Consider the following 17412-nt stretch of genomic DNA (forward strand, 5'->3'; position numbering starts at 1 on the left):
AATGGCATTGAGAGTTAATGGAGTATATACCTATAAATCCTATTTCTGATTTTTTTCCCTATAGAACAAAATTTTCTTGTAATATCACTAAATAATCATATAGTGAGAATTTTTAGGTGCTTTATTGGGTATATTTTAAACAGGCATTTTTGTTACTCTTGGAAACTGACCTGACCCATTTTGGGAGAAGAAACTGTCACCTCATAAATATCTAAAATGAATTCCAAGTGTGACCTGGATTGGAAAGTAGGTGGCTCCAGAATCTAGCTCATTAGTCATAGAAAAATGTAACATTCACTAGACTTCCAGCATCCTCTGCAGTATTTCACTCCAATTGTTACCTTTATTTTAAATTGTAGGTGTCCTCTTGCAAGTGAGGCCTTGATGTCTCTAACTGGAGTCAGACGTGGTATAGTAAAGCATTGTGCTGTTGAAGTTTGTGTGCAGCTGAGCTAGACTTCAGTGCTTTTCTGATTCGGAGTGCCTCATGGTGTCAGAGATTGGGACATTTGTCAAACTGGGAGGAGTTCATGCGATTCAAGGGAAATCTCCATTACATACTGAACTTGCCTTATTCCATATAAATCCCAGACCACAGTGAAAAAACAACGGGGGAGTGGTTTGATCAGGAGTGGAAACCAAGGGTAAAATTCTGGCTCTGCTGAAGTCAATATTAAAACTCCCATAGACTTCAAAGGGGCAGGATTTCACACAAAGTCCTATTGCAGTGTTCAATCCAGCCCACGCTAGCTGGCAGAAAATCATTATGAAACAAGTTAGTGATCTCTGTGACTAGGACCTAGTGGACATCATGAATCCACCACATCAAATGGAATGACTTGTAGCCTTAGCAAACAAGCCAAAGGATAATGGGCATAGAGACAAGTGTACTTTCTCACTCGGAGAGGTCGACCCCTCCAGAGCAAAGGTTGTGGCATGTTGTTAAGATGGTTGGGGTGAGGATGCTTCTGTTGTTGTTGCCCCTACGGTATCTTTCCTGTAGGTGAATAGAGGACTTTGCTTTCCAGAACTGACTCTCATGAAAAATTAAATTCACCTAAAATATTACTTCCTCCACACCCTGAAAAGTCAGATCTGATGTGATGCTAAGCACTTCAAACCCCATTGATTTCAATGGGAATTATGATGCGCTGTCGTTTTTGGGGTCAGGCCCAAACACTAACTGGTGTGAAAGACCAGAACTTCTTTAACTTACTGTGTATGGAGACAGGAAAGGTCACTCTCTGAGACACTGAAGTGAGATTGAGGGGATCTGGGTTTGGTTCATGCTTTTTCCACAGACTTCCTCTGTAACCTTAGACAAGTTGCTTATGCTCTCTGTGCCTCAGATCCTCATCTGTGACACTGGAATAACTGTAGTTCCATTTCTCACAGGGCTGCTGTGAGAATAAACTCATTGTTTGTGAAGTGCTCAGCACTGCCATGGTGGGGGCTAGTTATGAACCTTACCAGAGGTTTCTCTTCTCTCCAAAGAACAATTGTTGTCTTTGCGGTGTCTGCACTCATGCACTTCAGCAACAAAAGTGTATCAATAGCAAATGCTTTATAAAGGACTCCAGACTAATTATTTTGCTGCCAACTATGAAAGCAATTGTGACATGCCTCACTGTAGATTTTTTTTTTACACTGTGCACTTTCATGGTACTATAGAAAGGATTTAATTTTAGACGTTTCAGTTGACAGAGACATGCTGGTGCCAGATACGTATTTCAGATCATTGTCATTATTGTGCTCTATTTTTAAGTTCAAGTGCCAGCCAACCTAAAGAGCACAGCATGTGTCTGTGCTGGGTGTTATGCATGCGTACTACCAGGCTGAAATCCTCCCAGCCTTAGCACGACACTGCTAAATTCACTTTTATACTTCTCTGCTGTGGCAAAAGAGAAACATTTTAAAGGATATTTTTCAAATTCAGAAAACAAGGCTTGGCATGAAATCTTTGCTCTTCCCCACACCCGGAGATATCTGCTATGGGCGTCGTCAATTGTTAAGATGCTTGCCTATCAACAGCCTCTCAAGAAAGAATTTTAAATGGTTTTGTGACGTCAAAGGGGCCCAAGAAAAAACAGTCCATTGCCAAGTTAACTTCCTCATTGAAATCACACAGTAAGGAACAGATAACGCAAAAATGAAACCTTTTCACACAATGGCTGATCAATGACACTCTCCTAGCATCTGTAATAAGCCAAAGAATTTATCCTTGGTTGTATGTAGGGTAAGGAAGTGACAAAGGAAGATGAGCGTTCAAAGAATCACCCTCTAATTTACACACTTAATGAGGAATCACCCAAATTTCACTACTATTGACTCCTTGTCTGGGCAGAATGTCTGAGGGTAACATGGAGCATGGAAAGGTGCCTGGAAATGCAGTGGCTAGGTTGCAGCCTGCAAGAGGGAACAACTTAAGCATAATGGACAAAAAATTGAATCTTTTGAATGAAAAGGTAGATAAATTATTGAGTTTCCAAGAAGACTTGAATGGCAAGTTACAAAAGGTGAACCGAGGCATTGATGACATAGGAAAGAACATTGATAAGTTAACAGCATGCCAAGCATCCACTGCTCAGACTGATACAACAAAAAGAGGCCTAAAACCTGGAGACAGTATTCACCCGTCTGAGACCGAAAATGCGTGCTCAGAAATGTTGAAGCTGATGAGAGCTACACAGCAAGATGCCTTGAAGCACAGGGAGAGTCTGGAAAAGATAGAAAAAATGGTTGATACTGTGGATAAAGTCATTACATTTGTGGGAGAGACATTCAAAAATTCTAAAGTAGTGGATTTCATTCTGAGAGGCATTGTACCCTGGAAGAAAGGGAATCTGGTTGAAATCCTAATGGAGGTTGGTTTTATTTTACTGTTCACAATCCTTTTCTTGTTAAGGAGAAGGGCTCCAGGCTCTCCTGTTAATTTCTTACATAATGCATGTGTGTATTCAGGCTTTCCTTTCTCTGTATTAGGCATAAGAATAAATGATATAGTGCAGAAAACATGCTAGGAAGGTTTCAAACAGGTGTAAAGACTAGGTCTCTGCACTGAGGAGTTGATAGTTTAAGGGCCAAAATCTGTCCTCAGTTACACCCTGGCCAATGACATTCAAGTTAGTTGCAGAATCCAGCCCTAGATGAAGAATAATAAATAGTTAATGTACTGTGAAGTGACAGAATGGGATTCTGTTTTCTGACTGATGACAATTTAGTCATCAAGGGCCAAAATCTGCCCTCATTTATGTTCAGACAATTTCAGTGACTTCAGTGGAACATGGACCTAATTCTTCCCAATTACACCTGTGCAACTCTATTGATTTCATCCAACCATCGGACCAATAGGGCTGTGAGTGGAGGATGCTAACTCATAACCATTTCTTAATTATGAAGTATAATGAGCGGGAAATGATTTGTAGTGTCAGCAGATATTTTGGAATTGATTGGTTTTCTTTTTAAAAAAAATGAACTGGCACCTATAATGAATATCTGCTGTTTCAATGTTGAGTCTTGTTTGTCATCAGTCATTACTATTTGTGTCCCATCATGAGAAACAAAGAATAAACTGCACAATGAGGTGTATGTGGGACATGGTCTCATTCCAGCGGATCTCATAACATGGGGATGATAAAAATGTTATTGCATTAGGAACGACTTAACTTACAATGGAATTATTTGAGTACTCTGTGAATGCTCCTGGCTTTCTAAGTATTTGTGCACAAATCAAAATAGCTTGAAAAAAACAATAATTAAAATATATAGGTCGAATGTGAATTTGAGCTTTTACAAAAATGAGACTGTAATAGACCTCAGTATAGATCAGGAGAGTGTTGTGCAGATTTTCAGATACAGTTCTAACAGTCCATCTCTCTACAGATATGCAGAACCACTACTCTGTCAGAGGCTAACAATTGAACCAGATTGTGAGCGTTTTGGGGGTTTTTTGGTTAAATTTCTAGTGGAAACTGGGTTGAGACGACTAAAAAAAAATCCCTTCAGACAGTTACGTGGTGCCAGTACTTGCAGTGTGTTCCAACTGAAGTGTGCTACAATAGTAGAAGACATGAAAGAAGTGATCTAAAAATTGATAATGTGCTTTAGGTTTAAAGATATGATTATGACGAGCACCTGCAATGTGCTTGGCACTATGTATTACCTGGAGACAGCTAGGATCCTGCTTCATAGGGCTAAATCTCCAAATTGGACAAACAAATACATAGTACACTAAATGACCGGGTAAAGAACAACTTCAAAATGGTAAACTAGTTTTTAAATTTATTTCTTTGCTAGATTCACTGAAAGACTTATTGGAAGAAAGATGTTTTTAGGCAGGATTATAAAGGTAGGGTGGCCATGTAATGCACGAGAGACGATTCATATGTGGTTATAGTATATTATAGGAAAGTGAATACATATTGGACAGGTGGGCAACATTAATTAACCAGCAACCTCCCTTTATTTAGTTGTTTGCTGTATACATTGTAAGACTGGAGCATAAAGAAGCATTTAAAACCCAAAGGGTTCCAGAAGGCTTTTTTACACTACAGTTGCAAATAAAAAGAACCTGTTACTTGCTTGTTTCTGCTTCCTAGCCATCTTTTTATAATAGCATACCGTATACCAGAGCGTGACTTTATCCAGCATTACTACGTCTTCAGGAAAATGTTGAAAACTTGGAGAGGGTTCAGAGAAGAGCCACAAGAATGTTTAAAGAATTAGAAAACTTGGCTTATAATGATAAATTCAATGAGCTCAAGCTATTTAGCTTAACAAAGAGACGGTTAGGGGTGACTTGATTACAATGTATTAGTATCTACATGGGGAACAAACATTTGATAACTGACGCTGCAATGTAGCAGAGAAAGGTATACCATGATTCAATGGCTGGAATTTGAAGTTAGACAAATTCAGACTGGAAATAAAGTGTACATTTTTAACAGTGAGAGTAATTAACCATTGGAACAATTTACCAGGCAGCATGGCGGATTCTCCATCGACACTTTTTAAAATCAAGATTGGAAGTTTTTCTAAAAGATCTGCTCTAGGAATTATTTTGGGGAAATTGTATGGCCTGTGTTGTGCAGGAGATCAGACTAGATAATCACAATGGTCCTTCCTTTCTTTGAATTTATGAATCCATGAAAGGGCAGGGTATTTTATGTTTTTATTTTTGTAGGTAGCTGCTTGCTGACACAACAATACAATTCAGTGGCTTCTGTAGGACTGTTTATGTGTGAGATTTTGCAGGGTTGGCCTCAAATTCATAACATAAGTAAATTATCTGAATTGAAAGCTTCATACCATCTAAAACTTCTGACTCTTGACTTACAAAAAGCAGTGCTGGAGTGCATGGTCCACTCCAGTCTCGCTTGCAGAAGGGGATTCAAGACGAATAAAAATCCCCGCAGTGTCGTCATTGTCATGGGCATACTGAGTGTTTTAGTTAACAGTGGCAATGACATTTGAAAACCTTTTTAGTGAGGGTGGAGGGGAGAGGAGAAAAAGCTTATTATACTATAAGTCAGTACTGGAGCATACAGGGTCAACACATAACACCTCAACCCCTTATACTAATATTAATGGGACCTGATTTTCAAAGGCATGTAACTGGATTTGTGTGTTAAAATATACAGGAGATTCAGAAGCTCTTGCTTGTTGCCACACTGAGTAGTTGAGTAGGGCAGGAGACCAGGTCAGTTCTCCACTCTAAATTATTTTTTCTCTGGTTCAAATATTTAATATTTTCCCAGCCAATACATGTATTTTCACTACTTTTTGCCATTTTTCTGCATTATCATTTGTTAAATGTTAGAGCTAGGATGAATAGTCGACGTGGTTTCGATGAGTCTTTTGTTAAAGAAAAGATTGGGTATCACTCAGAAAGCATTCAGCAAACATTCGCCACCTGAGATTGGTGTCTCTTTAACCAGAGAAAGAGATGAACTCAGGCCAAAAAATATTTGGATCCAGATTTTTCAGTACCCCAGAATTCAGGTCAATGGGATGGAGCATGTGGGCGAGTGTTTGCAGGATTGGTGCCCATTGGGTTAGCCACCTGTCTATCTAACTTCACTGTGGCTCAATGAATGGAAGGTCGTTTTGGGGTTACAGAGTAAAATAACATTAAATATGTAAAGCGGTGCTGTTTGTCTCTCCATGAGAGCCAGGAGGGATGAAACCAACATTTCCTTTAGCTGGTGCCTCCCCTGTCTTAGATTAAAAACTATGTGATAGAATTATATATGGGAGAAAAATCACCCCAGGCATAGTCTCTGGAAGTATCTTTTTTTTTTTTTTTTTTTTTTTGAGACCTATGAGCTAATTTATTATTCCACAAGATTTTGCTTTAGAACAAAGATTTTAAAAAATTGGTAGGTGTGATCCAGGAAGACCTTGATGCCAACTTGCAAAGGGCACAGGGGTTGCACAGGGTTTTACAGGGATCCCCTGGGTCAGATCTATGCATAATAGTTCATGGAATGGTGGCATGTGGAGTCTCTACCGAAAGCAAGTGGCCCACAGCTTGCCATAATCATAGCTAATGTATGTATGGATAATACTAATGAATTATGTCTCTACTAAAATTTATGCTCTGAAGTCTTGGAGTTTTGGCGGGTCTTCAGGAGGTGACATACTTTGGAAATGTTCCTTTCAGGCAGGAGGTAAGGGACACCTATCACCCTGTCTGGCTGTTTGTGTATTGCATACTGAATGCTTCATAGTAAATGCCTATTTATATACTGAGCCACAGGCAAAATAAGAGATTGTGAAATCTGAAAGACGAAACCAACAGCAGGGGGGTAGCCTGTTTATGAAAAAAGAGAGAGAGGATTGTTCTGTTATACCTTGGAGTGCCAGGAAACACACTGAATCCTTCACCAAGAAGGCAAGCTCACAGCACATCTTTCTCCTGAAAGGAGGGTCACAGCCAACACGGCTGTAAAGTGCTGCAAGGATTTGGGGTGAGCATGACTCCACAAGACATGAGCATCTAGTTAATTAAATCTAGCCTATAGAATGCGTGTTATGATTTATGTCACATGTAACTATTTGTTTCCAATACTGCTATTTGCTGCAACTTAAATCTTTATGCTTTGTTAGATACACTTACACTTGACTTCACTATAAACATATCTAGGTGCTCTGTGTCAAGCAGAGTGGTGATCTGAGGTGAACTTGGTAAGGTGGGGTGCACTGTTTCTTTGGAAGCAGCAAATCTGAATACTGAGTGGTGGACTGGGGCTGTGGACACTCAAAGGAGACACTCAGAGGGCTTAAGGGTTGGCGGGCGGGGGCGGTCAATTGCTAACTTGTAGGGTGACAGTGGGGCCTGCGAGATCTAGAGAGGAGTGCTGGTGCCGTTGGAGAGCTGACCCAAGGTGAGCACAAACAAGACTTCCTCACGCCAAGGGCAGGTGGTAGAGAGGTGCCTCACATCCCTGAAGCCCCCAGGAAGCCTCACAGTGGGGGAAATAAAGAAGCAACAGCAAACTAAGAATGCAACAAAGCTGAGTTGTTACCACCAATTTCAAAGTGTCTAACTGCCTCCACTGGTAGAGAATTAGAGGAACCCAGTGGGAAATGGACATCTTTAACATTGTTAATTAATTGTGTATTCAATTGTATTTTTTAGACTAAAGATAAACCTGAAGAGAAGGGTGCAAAACCAAAGCATGTACCTAGCAACAGAGGAGTCCAGGCTGAAAGCAAGGAGTCTTTGGAAGGTATAGGTAAGCCTGTATGTATGATAAACATATCTGCTATGGAATTTGGACAGGTTGGGAAGAGAAGATCCAATATTCTCCTATATTGTAGGTACTACTGAATTAACCCTTTGTAACTAAGTAAGCCCTTTGTAACTAACTGGACTTATCAAGTATCCAGAAAAGTGTGTGTTGGATGTTTGATACCAGCACAAAAAAAGCAACAAACAAAAATACAACTCCCCTCCCCAAACCCCCCCGAATCAAATCCAATAGCAACACTTCATTAAAATGAATAGCAGCCGTTACCTTTTTTGGTTAATGCTGTATTTCTTTGCTTTTGCAGTTGTAGTTAGCTTAATTAAAAGAGAGTAATGTCTGTTTGGAAGACAGCAAGGATACAATTGCAAGAACACATAGAAAACCTGTAAAGTCGTAGAGGAAAAAGACACGTGAAGAAGCAGAAATACAGATTTGTTTTTGAACTGGGAATGTCTCATGTGGCTAGCGAAGATATTATCAACAAGTCACAGGGGATGGGATTAGAAAAGGGATTCGGACCTCAGACCTTTCTGTCATCCATTGTCATCAGTGGAGTTACACCGGGGTGAATGTGCTTGTGAATAGTGCCCAGTTACAGTCACCTCCCCACATGTCACCAGAGGTTCCTTTCAAACTTGGCCAAAAATTGTCTTGGTTTCTTGGCTTAGAAAATAATAAACTAAATAATTGCTGGTCAGAATTCTGACTCAAAAGCCCCCAGTAATTTTGGGCTGAGGTGTTAAATAGACTAAAAATGAAACAAAAATCACATTGATTCCCAGGGCCAGTGCAAGTAGAAGCCTGTGGGAAATGGAAGTCATCTCCCTTTTAGACTGCCCTTCCTTTATATGCACCATCATTAATAATTAAGAGCAGTTGAAATTATTGGAATAGCTCCAGTGGGACTAAGAAACTCTAGGGGAAAGAGGCATTGTTCTGAGTCTTAGTGTCTCTCAGAATCCTCCTATCTCATTTTGCAATGTCAGTGTACTCCCTATAGTATGGACACTGGAATGGGTGCGCCTTTTGGGATTTCAGAGTCCGAACCATGTATCATGTTGACCCATAGAGTACTTTCAGTCATGAATGTCCTTCAAGTGACTCTTATCAATTATCTGTTTGCAGTGGTGTTGTAGCCCTGTTGGTCCCAGGGTCTGAGACAGAGTGGGTGGAATAATGTCTTTTATTGGACCAGCTTATGTTGGTGGAAGGGGCAAGCTTCTGATCTTCACAGAGCTTTTCCTCACGTCCAGTCAGGTCTGCCTACTTACCTTCTCTTGTCCTAGGACTGCAGAGGTGGTAATTGCCTACTTCATTTTAAATGGTCTCCTACAACATGTGTATGCTTAGCAACCTGTCTTATTTAGCATGGACACTCTGGTTACCTTCCCCAGAGCTGAGGAAGGGCTCTGCGAAGCTCCAAAGCTCATTCCTTCCACCAACAGAAGTTGGTCCCATAAAATATATCACCTCACCTACCTTGTCTCTCTCTTATCAATTTGTTTTTTAGTTAGTCAGAAATCCAGTTTCTCTTTTAACTTTTACCATTGCTGAAAAGCTAACAATAGAAGTAAGTAATTTATTAACCTGCATGTGTCAGTGTCAGAAATGTCAAACATGCTTCTAATAAGCTTAAGTCTTTTTTGTGTGTCTTTTAGCCCTTTCACATGAGCATCATTGCCTAGTTCACTACGATGGCAGGTTTTTAATAGAGTCCAACATCCCTGGCTACCTCCATATTTTTTACAATCTATGCCACTATGTGATATTTTTTCTTGTGTCGGAGGAAGGCTGTAACATTTTGAATAATACCATTTCTTATTTAGAGCCCAAAGGAGAAGAAAAGTTGGATGAAAATAATGGAGCATGTGAAAAAGTAAATTCTTTCAATGCTGTAGTCTCCAAAGTTGACTCCAGTCCACAAATTAAAGAAAGGATAACACAGCTGCAAACAATAGCAGATTCTGGCAAAACAAATAGCTCTAAGAATTGTCAACCACAAAAGGACACTATAATTACAGCTTTGATTCCAAACCATGATCTTTCCTTCATAAATCATGGCCCCGTGGGGAACAAGAATGTTATTGCTGAAGGAATTGATAAGGACAGAGCACCAGGACTGGAAGAACACCACAGAAAGCCTATTAATCAGAAATCAAAAGAAAGTGAAAACAAAGCCTCTACACTCAGTACTATGACCATGGAAACGGTGCCATCCACATCAAAGTCTGTATCCAGAGCAGGGTGTGAAGTGATACGTACAAGGTAACAATCTAGTCTGTAATTCTTTGTGAGCTGAAACATTTCATGTGTTAAAAATAGGCAAATTATTAAAAGGCCGATTCAGTCTTGCTCATATGTGATACCGTAGGAAAAAAAGCCTTGTTAGAAAAGGAGCACAGGGAACCATGTAAACAGTCAATCTGAAGAAGAATTAGAGCAAGTTTTGTGGCTTACAAATTTATACAAAGATAATGTTTGTAGATAGAAAGTGCTAGGTAAGCGCTAATTACTATTATTGCACATCTGTTCTGCATAAGGGAGATTTGAAATGGGTTTGCTCTACTTGTCACATTTTATTGAACCTTGTAAATGGCTAACTCCTTTCTAATATGGAAGTTTCTATAAATATCCCATATGGGGCTTAATAGGTCTGCAAGAGGAGTCTGCCATTGATTGAGGACCGAATTTTTTTAGTGTGTCTAAAATTTCAGGGCCTGGACACGTTATTCAGTCCCATGTATAATAGTCCTTTGCCCACCTCAGAGCATTCAGTATTTTTGGTTAGGTTTGTGACCACATGACCCAGCCTATTTTAAGCATTAGCCATACCAAGATGTGAGCAAACAATTCTTTTTCTAACTTCGCTTTTTTTTTCTCTTTAACATATGATCTATTTGGTATCAGATAGCCTTTTTTTTTTTTTTTTTTTTTTTTTGTCCTTCTTTTTGTGGTTAGGACTTTAGAAAAGTTCTGTGATTTAACCTGCAATTGTGTTATGGAAAAAAAATGAAAATGGAAGTCTCATTTTTAAAACATGTCTGTGCATGACCATGCATTTTCAGTTTAGTCTCCTGTGCATTATCCCAATGTGCAGGTATACAAGTCAGCATTTGAACACAGACCAGAAAGTGACTGCTTTTTTGTCAGGCATATTTGAAAATGTTCCTTTTAACTTAAAGGATTTGAATGCATTCTGGTGCCTTAATTACAAGACCAGCACTTTTCTCTAGGTAGTCTTTAGTTGTTAGTGCAATTTACAGATATTTTCAGTTGCTGGAGTTATTACCAGATGAATGTAATACAAGCATATTAAGGCTTTGTCTACATTACAGGGGGAGATTGATCTAAGTTATGCAACTTCAGCTATGTGAATCATGTGGCTGAAGTCAACGTACTAAGATCTACTTACTGCGGGGTCCACACTACACGATGTCGACTGGAAACACTCTCCCATTGACTCCCCTTACGCTTTTAATTCAGGTGGAGTACAGGAGTCGATTGGAGAGCGATCTGTGATTGATTTAGTGGGTCTTCACTAGACCCACTAAATCGACCGCCGATGCATTATTTGCTGCATGTCGAACCCCCGGTAAGTGTAGAGAAGGCTGAAGACTGAAGAAGCAAACTAATAAACTGAATAGAAGTGGTCTTGGTCTACTTCTCAGTACACATAGATCCACATGAGAAAAACCATCATTGCAAATGGCAGTAATTGACACCCTAGTCTCAGAAGAAAGGCTGAGCTGTGGCAGGGCTTGGAGACTATATTTCCCTTTACCTCTAGAAGAGGTCCAGTGTAGGGATGTGGCAGGGCAGAATGGGGGAAGCTTACATTGCCATAACCCGTTGTGTGGCTAAGTAAAAAGATACCAATGATATTATTCCAGAACATTTCCCAAGCACTAAATTGACATGATTGGAGTGTGGGAACCCCCCTAAATACAACGGCTGTAAAGTGCAAAGGAAGTATGTGTATTTGATGTCTAGATCAACTTCACACAAAATTTCATTTTAATCAGACTTAAAATTTACTCTGCATTTTTATTTTTAAATAACAATGTGAAAAGAACATGAATCTTCCTGCACTTTATTTATGGAGGAGTTCATAGAGTGCCTACATAGATATTTTTTGTATGTGAAGTCTGAATGAGTGGGCAAAATTCTGCGCTTGGTTACATGGGTGCAGCTCTCATTGAAATCAATAGGCCTGTACAGAAACATAAAAAGAACAGAGTTCCAGTGCTTGGAATTGTTAAAGAAATGCCCAGGTTTCCCTGCCAAGTTTAGACTTGTCTAGATAGTCATAGCAGTGTTTTCTCTAAGCTGGCATCGGCTGACTTCTTTGCTACAGATTCTTAGTACATTTGTCAAGGCTGATATCCCATTCTGGCACTTCAAGTGCAGAAGGCAGGGGCCCACAAGCATTCTAAAATTTAATACTGGCCACTCCAGGCTTGTATTAAATTCCCAAGGTTACAATTTTTTTCTGACCTTGGATGGGTAGATGCTGCCACCACCCAAGTGCAAAAACCCCTTTGAGAACCCAGGAAGGTGCACTTGAGAATTCCTTTTTGTGGGGCACCCTCAAGCCCTTTCACCACCCCGCCCCCACCCCTGGGGAAGAGCTGAGAAAGAAAACAAAGGAAATCAGCTGTTGCCACCAGCTAATTAAACAACATATACACAAACCTCTTAGGACACAAAAATCCGATCCTGTTCTTAAAAAAAGGTAAATTTTATTAAAAACAAAAAGAAAGAACAGACATTTGGAAAGTAGGCTTTTTGCCAGATTAAGAAAAAAAGACAATTACAAGGATTAAGCATCAAGATAGCTCTCTTGAGGTCCAGCTTAAAGGTTACAAGCAAAACAAAAGCACCTGGGATTAGCACAGAGTCCAAAAGCCATAAAAAAAAAAAAAAGAGATAAACCTAATCACATCTTCCTAATCATTTCCTGACCTACTTACATATCTGGGGTTTCAAATTAGTTTCTAGGTATGATCTGGTGATTTTTCATACCTGGGCCAAAGCTTTTTACAGCACAGTTCCAGCCGTGTCTCTGCTCTCTGGGAGAGCAACACAGACGACAAAGGGGAAGTTTTTCCCCCAATTTAAAAAAGTTCTAACCTTCCCATTGGCTCTTTTGATCAGGTGCCCACTCCCTTTCTTTTACCTATGCAGGGAGACTTTTAACCCTTTACATGTAAAGCAAGTAGAGAACAACTACCAAGCGGGATTTATAGCTGGCTGGGTGTCCATAAAACGGAGGTACCTCCTCTCCTTTCATTTATCACAACATTATAAAGGGATCATGCTTATAATGACAGTAAGATGGTAAAAATGAGAACAAAACTACAGACTTGTTATGCAAAAGATAAAAAAGGTTTCTTTTCAAGATCTTTGTTACTGAAGGTACAATACTTTTGGGGAAACTAGATAGGTGTTTCCTTTTCTAGGCACCAGAGACCTTCTCTGCCTGCAGTTTTATAGTCCTAGGGCTCAGCTTTACAGCCCTTACTGATGTCCAGTCACCCAACTGAAGTCAGCTGCAGTACTCTGAAAGGGCTGGAAGGGACCATGAGAGGTCATCTAAACCACCCCTCTGTGCTGATGAAGGACCAAATATTCCTAGCCCATAACTAACAGGTGTTTGTCCAACCTCTTCTTAAAAACCTCCAATTATGGGGATTCCACAGTCTCCCTTGCAGAGCCCGATCCTGCTGCTGTTTTTAAGTTTATTAGTTCTATGAATATCTCTGACAGAACTTTAGACTATAGCAGGTTTTTTATAATCCCATTATTTCCAGTCAACATAAGCTTAATGAAAATGTTTAAAAGTTCCTAGTGGCAGGAATGCTCGAGGAACTAATATTAACAAAACAGAAGAGCCAAAAGAACCGAGGTGTTCAACCTAACATTTTCAACAGCAGACTGTGGAAAGAGTAATATTCTATACCACCCCAGGAACGCAGATTCTCACACCTCAGCTCTTAGCTAATTACCAGGGGACTAGCACACACCCACCCAGGTTTTTAAGAGCTAGAACGTAGTTCTAATAATCCAGATCACAATTTTTAGCACTAAGTGCAAAGGCTCCCCACCAAAGAGGCACAGGTAAATGCTGGAGTAGGTATGATTTAAGGCTAAGATTATGTCACAGTTGTCAAAGAAGTCATGGAATCCGTGACTTCCAGAGAGTCTGTGACATTTTCTGACTCAGGGCTGGAGCTGTCAGCAGGCAGCCCCGCAGCTCTCAGGCGCTGCTGGCAGCAGGCCTCCAGCAGCTCCTAGCCGCTGGGCAGCAGGGGGACCCCAGAGCTCCCAGCTGCTGAGGGTGCTGGACCCTTCAGCTGCCCCATTTTGTCAGGGCTATTTTTAGTAAAAATCATGGGCAGGTCATGGGCTTCCGTGAATTTTTTTTTTTTTTTTGCCCATGACCTGTCCATGATTTTTTGCCCATGACCTGCCCTAAAAAAATATCCATAACAAAATCTGAGCCTTAGGTATGATGTAATTTATGTCCAGCAGAGGGCAGACATCTATACAAGCTAGCATGTTAAAATAACTATTAAAATAAGATTTTGTGCAGACCAAGTCTCTTCAAAACTTTGTAAATTTATCCTGGAAGTATTGCTGAAGTATTGCATTTCCTTATTTATTATCCTTAGCAATTTCAGTATCTGTTATTTTTAGTAGGGAAATTATTGCATAACTGAGATTTAAGCAAAGTGTAAACAAATATTTTCTGCTAATCTAGAGAGGCTATATATCTGCATAAAAAGGAAAATGTTTGCTCTGCAGGATTTCCATCAATGTGCAGATGACTGACACTCAAGAAAAGTTTCCAGTGGCCAAGGAAGGAAGCATTGGTGGTCACGGAAGTACAAGTTCCAAAGTAAAATCCCCTTTCTCCACACCACTGGAAGTTGAAGGTGTTAAACATCTGACTGACAAATTTAAACAGAATCCATGTCCCCCAAACACCAGAACTGACCCAATTCAAGAAGTAAAAGGGGTGAAGCTTGCTAATAAACACAATGAACAAGAACTCAAATTAGGGAAGCCACAGATGCTATTGAACAAAGTCTCAACTGATAAAAAGCCCCTAGAGAAATCAGAGCTAAATTGCAACTCCATATCCTCTCAAAGCACAACTGAAAACTGTACTAAAAAAGATCTTGGGGCCAAAATGAAAAGTCATAAAGAAACAAGAAAGACAAAGAAAGAATCCACAAAGGATGCTAGAGCTGAATTTGAATTAAAATGTGTGGAATTAGAAAGCACATACGCAGGACAAAAAGAAGACAATGCAAATCAATGTACAGGAGAGGCACCAGAAAACACTACATCAGTAGGAGCCAGCAAAGCATTTGGCAAGCAGAATGAAGGAGTCATTGGTAAGTAGCTGACAATCATACCTGGAGACTTTTACTCTGAGAATCCTGGGGTTCCTGCATATATTATACACTATAATAGCTGAAACCATGCTTATTAGTGCTATTATCATAGTTTGAGAGCATTTATTCAGGCACCAAGCATACCCTTGGCTGCATCAGATGATAACTATATTCACATTCATGGGACTTAGTTTTTATTCTAATGTTCCTGTTCAGTTGCAGTCTCAGAATAAATATTCTTTTGGATTTTGGATTCAATTTAAAGGCTGTTTTGGAATAAAAATCCTTTTAAAATAAAATGAGATGAAATGTTATGTATTTGAAAAAGGAGAGATACTTTTAAAGCTTTATTTCTTTGAACAAAAGCCTTTATTATTATGTAAGATAAGGAGTGTACAAACATGTATTAATATTAGCAGGTGAAGAGAGTAAAATATTGTAGGAAAGGTCTCATTTTGTCCCTAGTTATACCCCTGGCCATAAATCTTTTTCTGGGCAGCACATGTTAGTGATCACACTCTAGTTGCTGCATGAACAGGAGTACCCTCTGCCAGCAGTGGATGGAGCATGCCCCAAGAGGTGTGCTGATCAAGATCTAGGTTCTACAGTCGTGACTAATAGGTGCAAATATGTATGTGCAAATGGAATTTTAAGGGCAGCCATTTTACAATGAGCATGTATTAAATTAGTCAGTGACATCTATGGCCCAATCTCTCCCTGGCTTTGCACAAAGAACTCCCAGTGATGTCAAAGGTAGTTGTACATATAGATTGACTTTGGGATTTGGCCTTTATTTGGGTCATGCTAAATTGGATGAGCTACTTTATTGGAACATCTACCCCGGGAACTGATTTCATCTACTGATAATGGCAGTAATTGCTGCTACTGGGAAAGGCATTCTCCTGACACTGAATGAGTAAGTAATTGTGAGTCATTAGGGGTTAAGTAGGTGCCTTACTCATGACATTTTACTCCTGCCACCCAATGGAGACAATGGGGTGACTCATATGCTTAAGTGCTTTGCTGGATGGGGGACCTAGTAAAATGAAAAGGTGGAAGAAAGATGGGAGCCTTGTTAAATTCCTGGGTTTTTGTTTTGAATATTGATAAAAGCACATTGTTAACAATTGCCTGCCTGGATCTAAGATATCCTGAGTGCTCATGTTGCGCTCTGGTATTCCCCCATACAGGCTGCTCACCCACAGCTGTGCTGAACAGTGCTATGATGAGGGAGAACCATGTTTGTGTTTGCATCTGCTCAGAAAGCAATATGGTACTGTGGTGATGATGCTGTTTGCAGTGGTCAGAGTGGCTTTGGGGGGACTGTCTGAGGGACAGGTATATTCGAGGTGGTGGGAGTATGATGAAGGTTACCTTTGTCAAGGTGTAGAGTGAGTGAGGTGCCAAAAGGCGTACACTCACTACCAAGGTGGTACGGGCCCGTTTGTAGTTAGCTAACCTATCAGGTTGCCCTTGGTTGACATCTTGATACAGCTGTATCCTGGGAAGTGAAAATACTGTGGGGGATGATGATAGTAATGTGCAAAGATTTGTGTAAGCCAAATCAATGAATGAACTGTCTCCTGTGTAGATGACAGCCCTCCTCCTCCTGCTCCCTTTGAACATCGGGTAGTGAGTGTCAAACAAACAGAGATAACAACATGCTACTCAGTGTGCCGGCATGAAGTATTAGGAGGGTAAGTCTGTGGTTCTGTAATGCTGTGTTGTTAGCAACATCACTGCAGTAGCTGAAATATACAGAAAAAGAGCTATTAGGATGATTACAATTACCCATTGCCCACAGAGGATCTACAAAGATATAGTTTTTATTGGATGCTCTTGGTGACACATATAGGTCTGCAGCTCTTAAATGACCGTGTAAATGCATAGATTCATAAAGTTTAAAGCCAGAAGGGACTATGAGATTATCTACTCTGACCTCCTGTATATCACAGGGCATTAAATTTCACCCAGTTACCCCTATATTGAGTCCAGTAACTTGTGTTTGACTAAAGCATATCTTCCAGAGACACATCCAGTCTTGATCTAAAGATATCAGGATATGGAGAAGCCATCACTTTGCTTGGGATTTTGATTCAGTGATTAATCACCCTCACTGCTAAAAATGTGTGCCTTTTTTCTAATTGAAATTTGTCCAGTTCTAGCCTCCAACCATTATTTTTTGGTATGCCATTCTCCGCTAGACCAACCTGCCTTTTAATGCCTGGTGTTCTTCCTGTGAAGGTAGTTGTGCACTGTAA

At 40.1% G+C, this 17412-nt stretch overlaps 1 protein-coding gene across 3 annotated transcripts in view; it reads left to right on the plus strand.

Annotated features, from left to right (window-relative positions):
- MYLK3 (myosin light chain kinase 3) overlaps window positions 1-17412 on the plus strand; it is a 66118-nt gene that overhangs the window by 27017 nt on the left and 21689 nt on the right. For all 3 annotated transcript variants that reach the window (XM_030581241.1, XM_030581242.1, XM_030581243.1), the window contains 4 exons: window positions 7640-7736; window positions 9578-10016; window positions 14556-15151; window positions 16743-16848. In XM_030581241.1, coding sequence (XP_030437101.1) covers window positions 7640-7736; window positions 9578-10016; window positions 14556-15151; window positions 16743-16848 — 1238 coding nt within the window. The remainder of the gene's footprint in view (window positions 1-7639; window positions 7737-9577; window positions 10017-14555; window positions 15152-16742; window positions 16849-17412) is intronic.

This window comes from Gopherus evgoodei, chromosome 12, assembly GCF_007399415.2.
Source record: "Gopherus evgoodei ecotype Sinaloan lineage chromosome 12, rGopEvg1_v1.p, whole genome shotgun sequence".
Lineage (NCBI taxonomy): Eukaryota > Metazoa > Chordata > Testudines > Testudinidae > Gopherus > Gopherus evgoodei.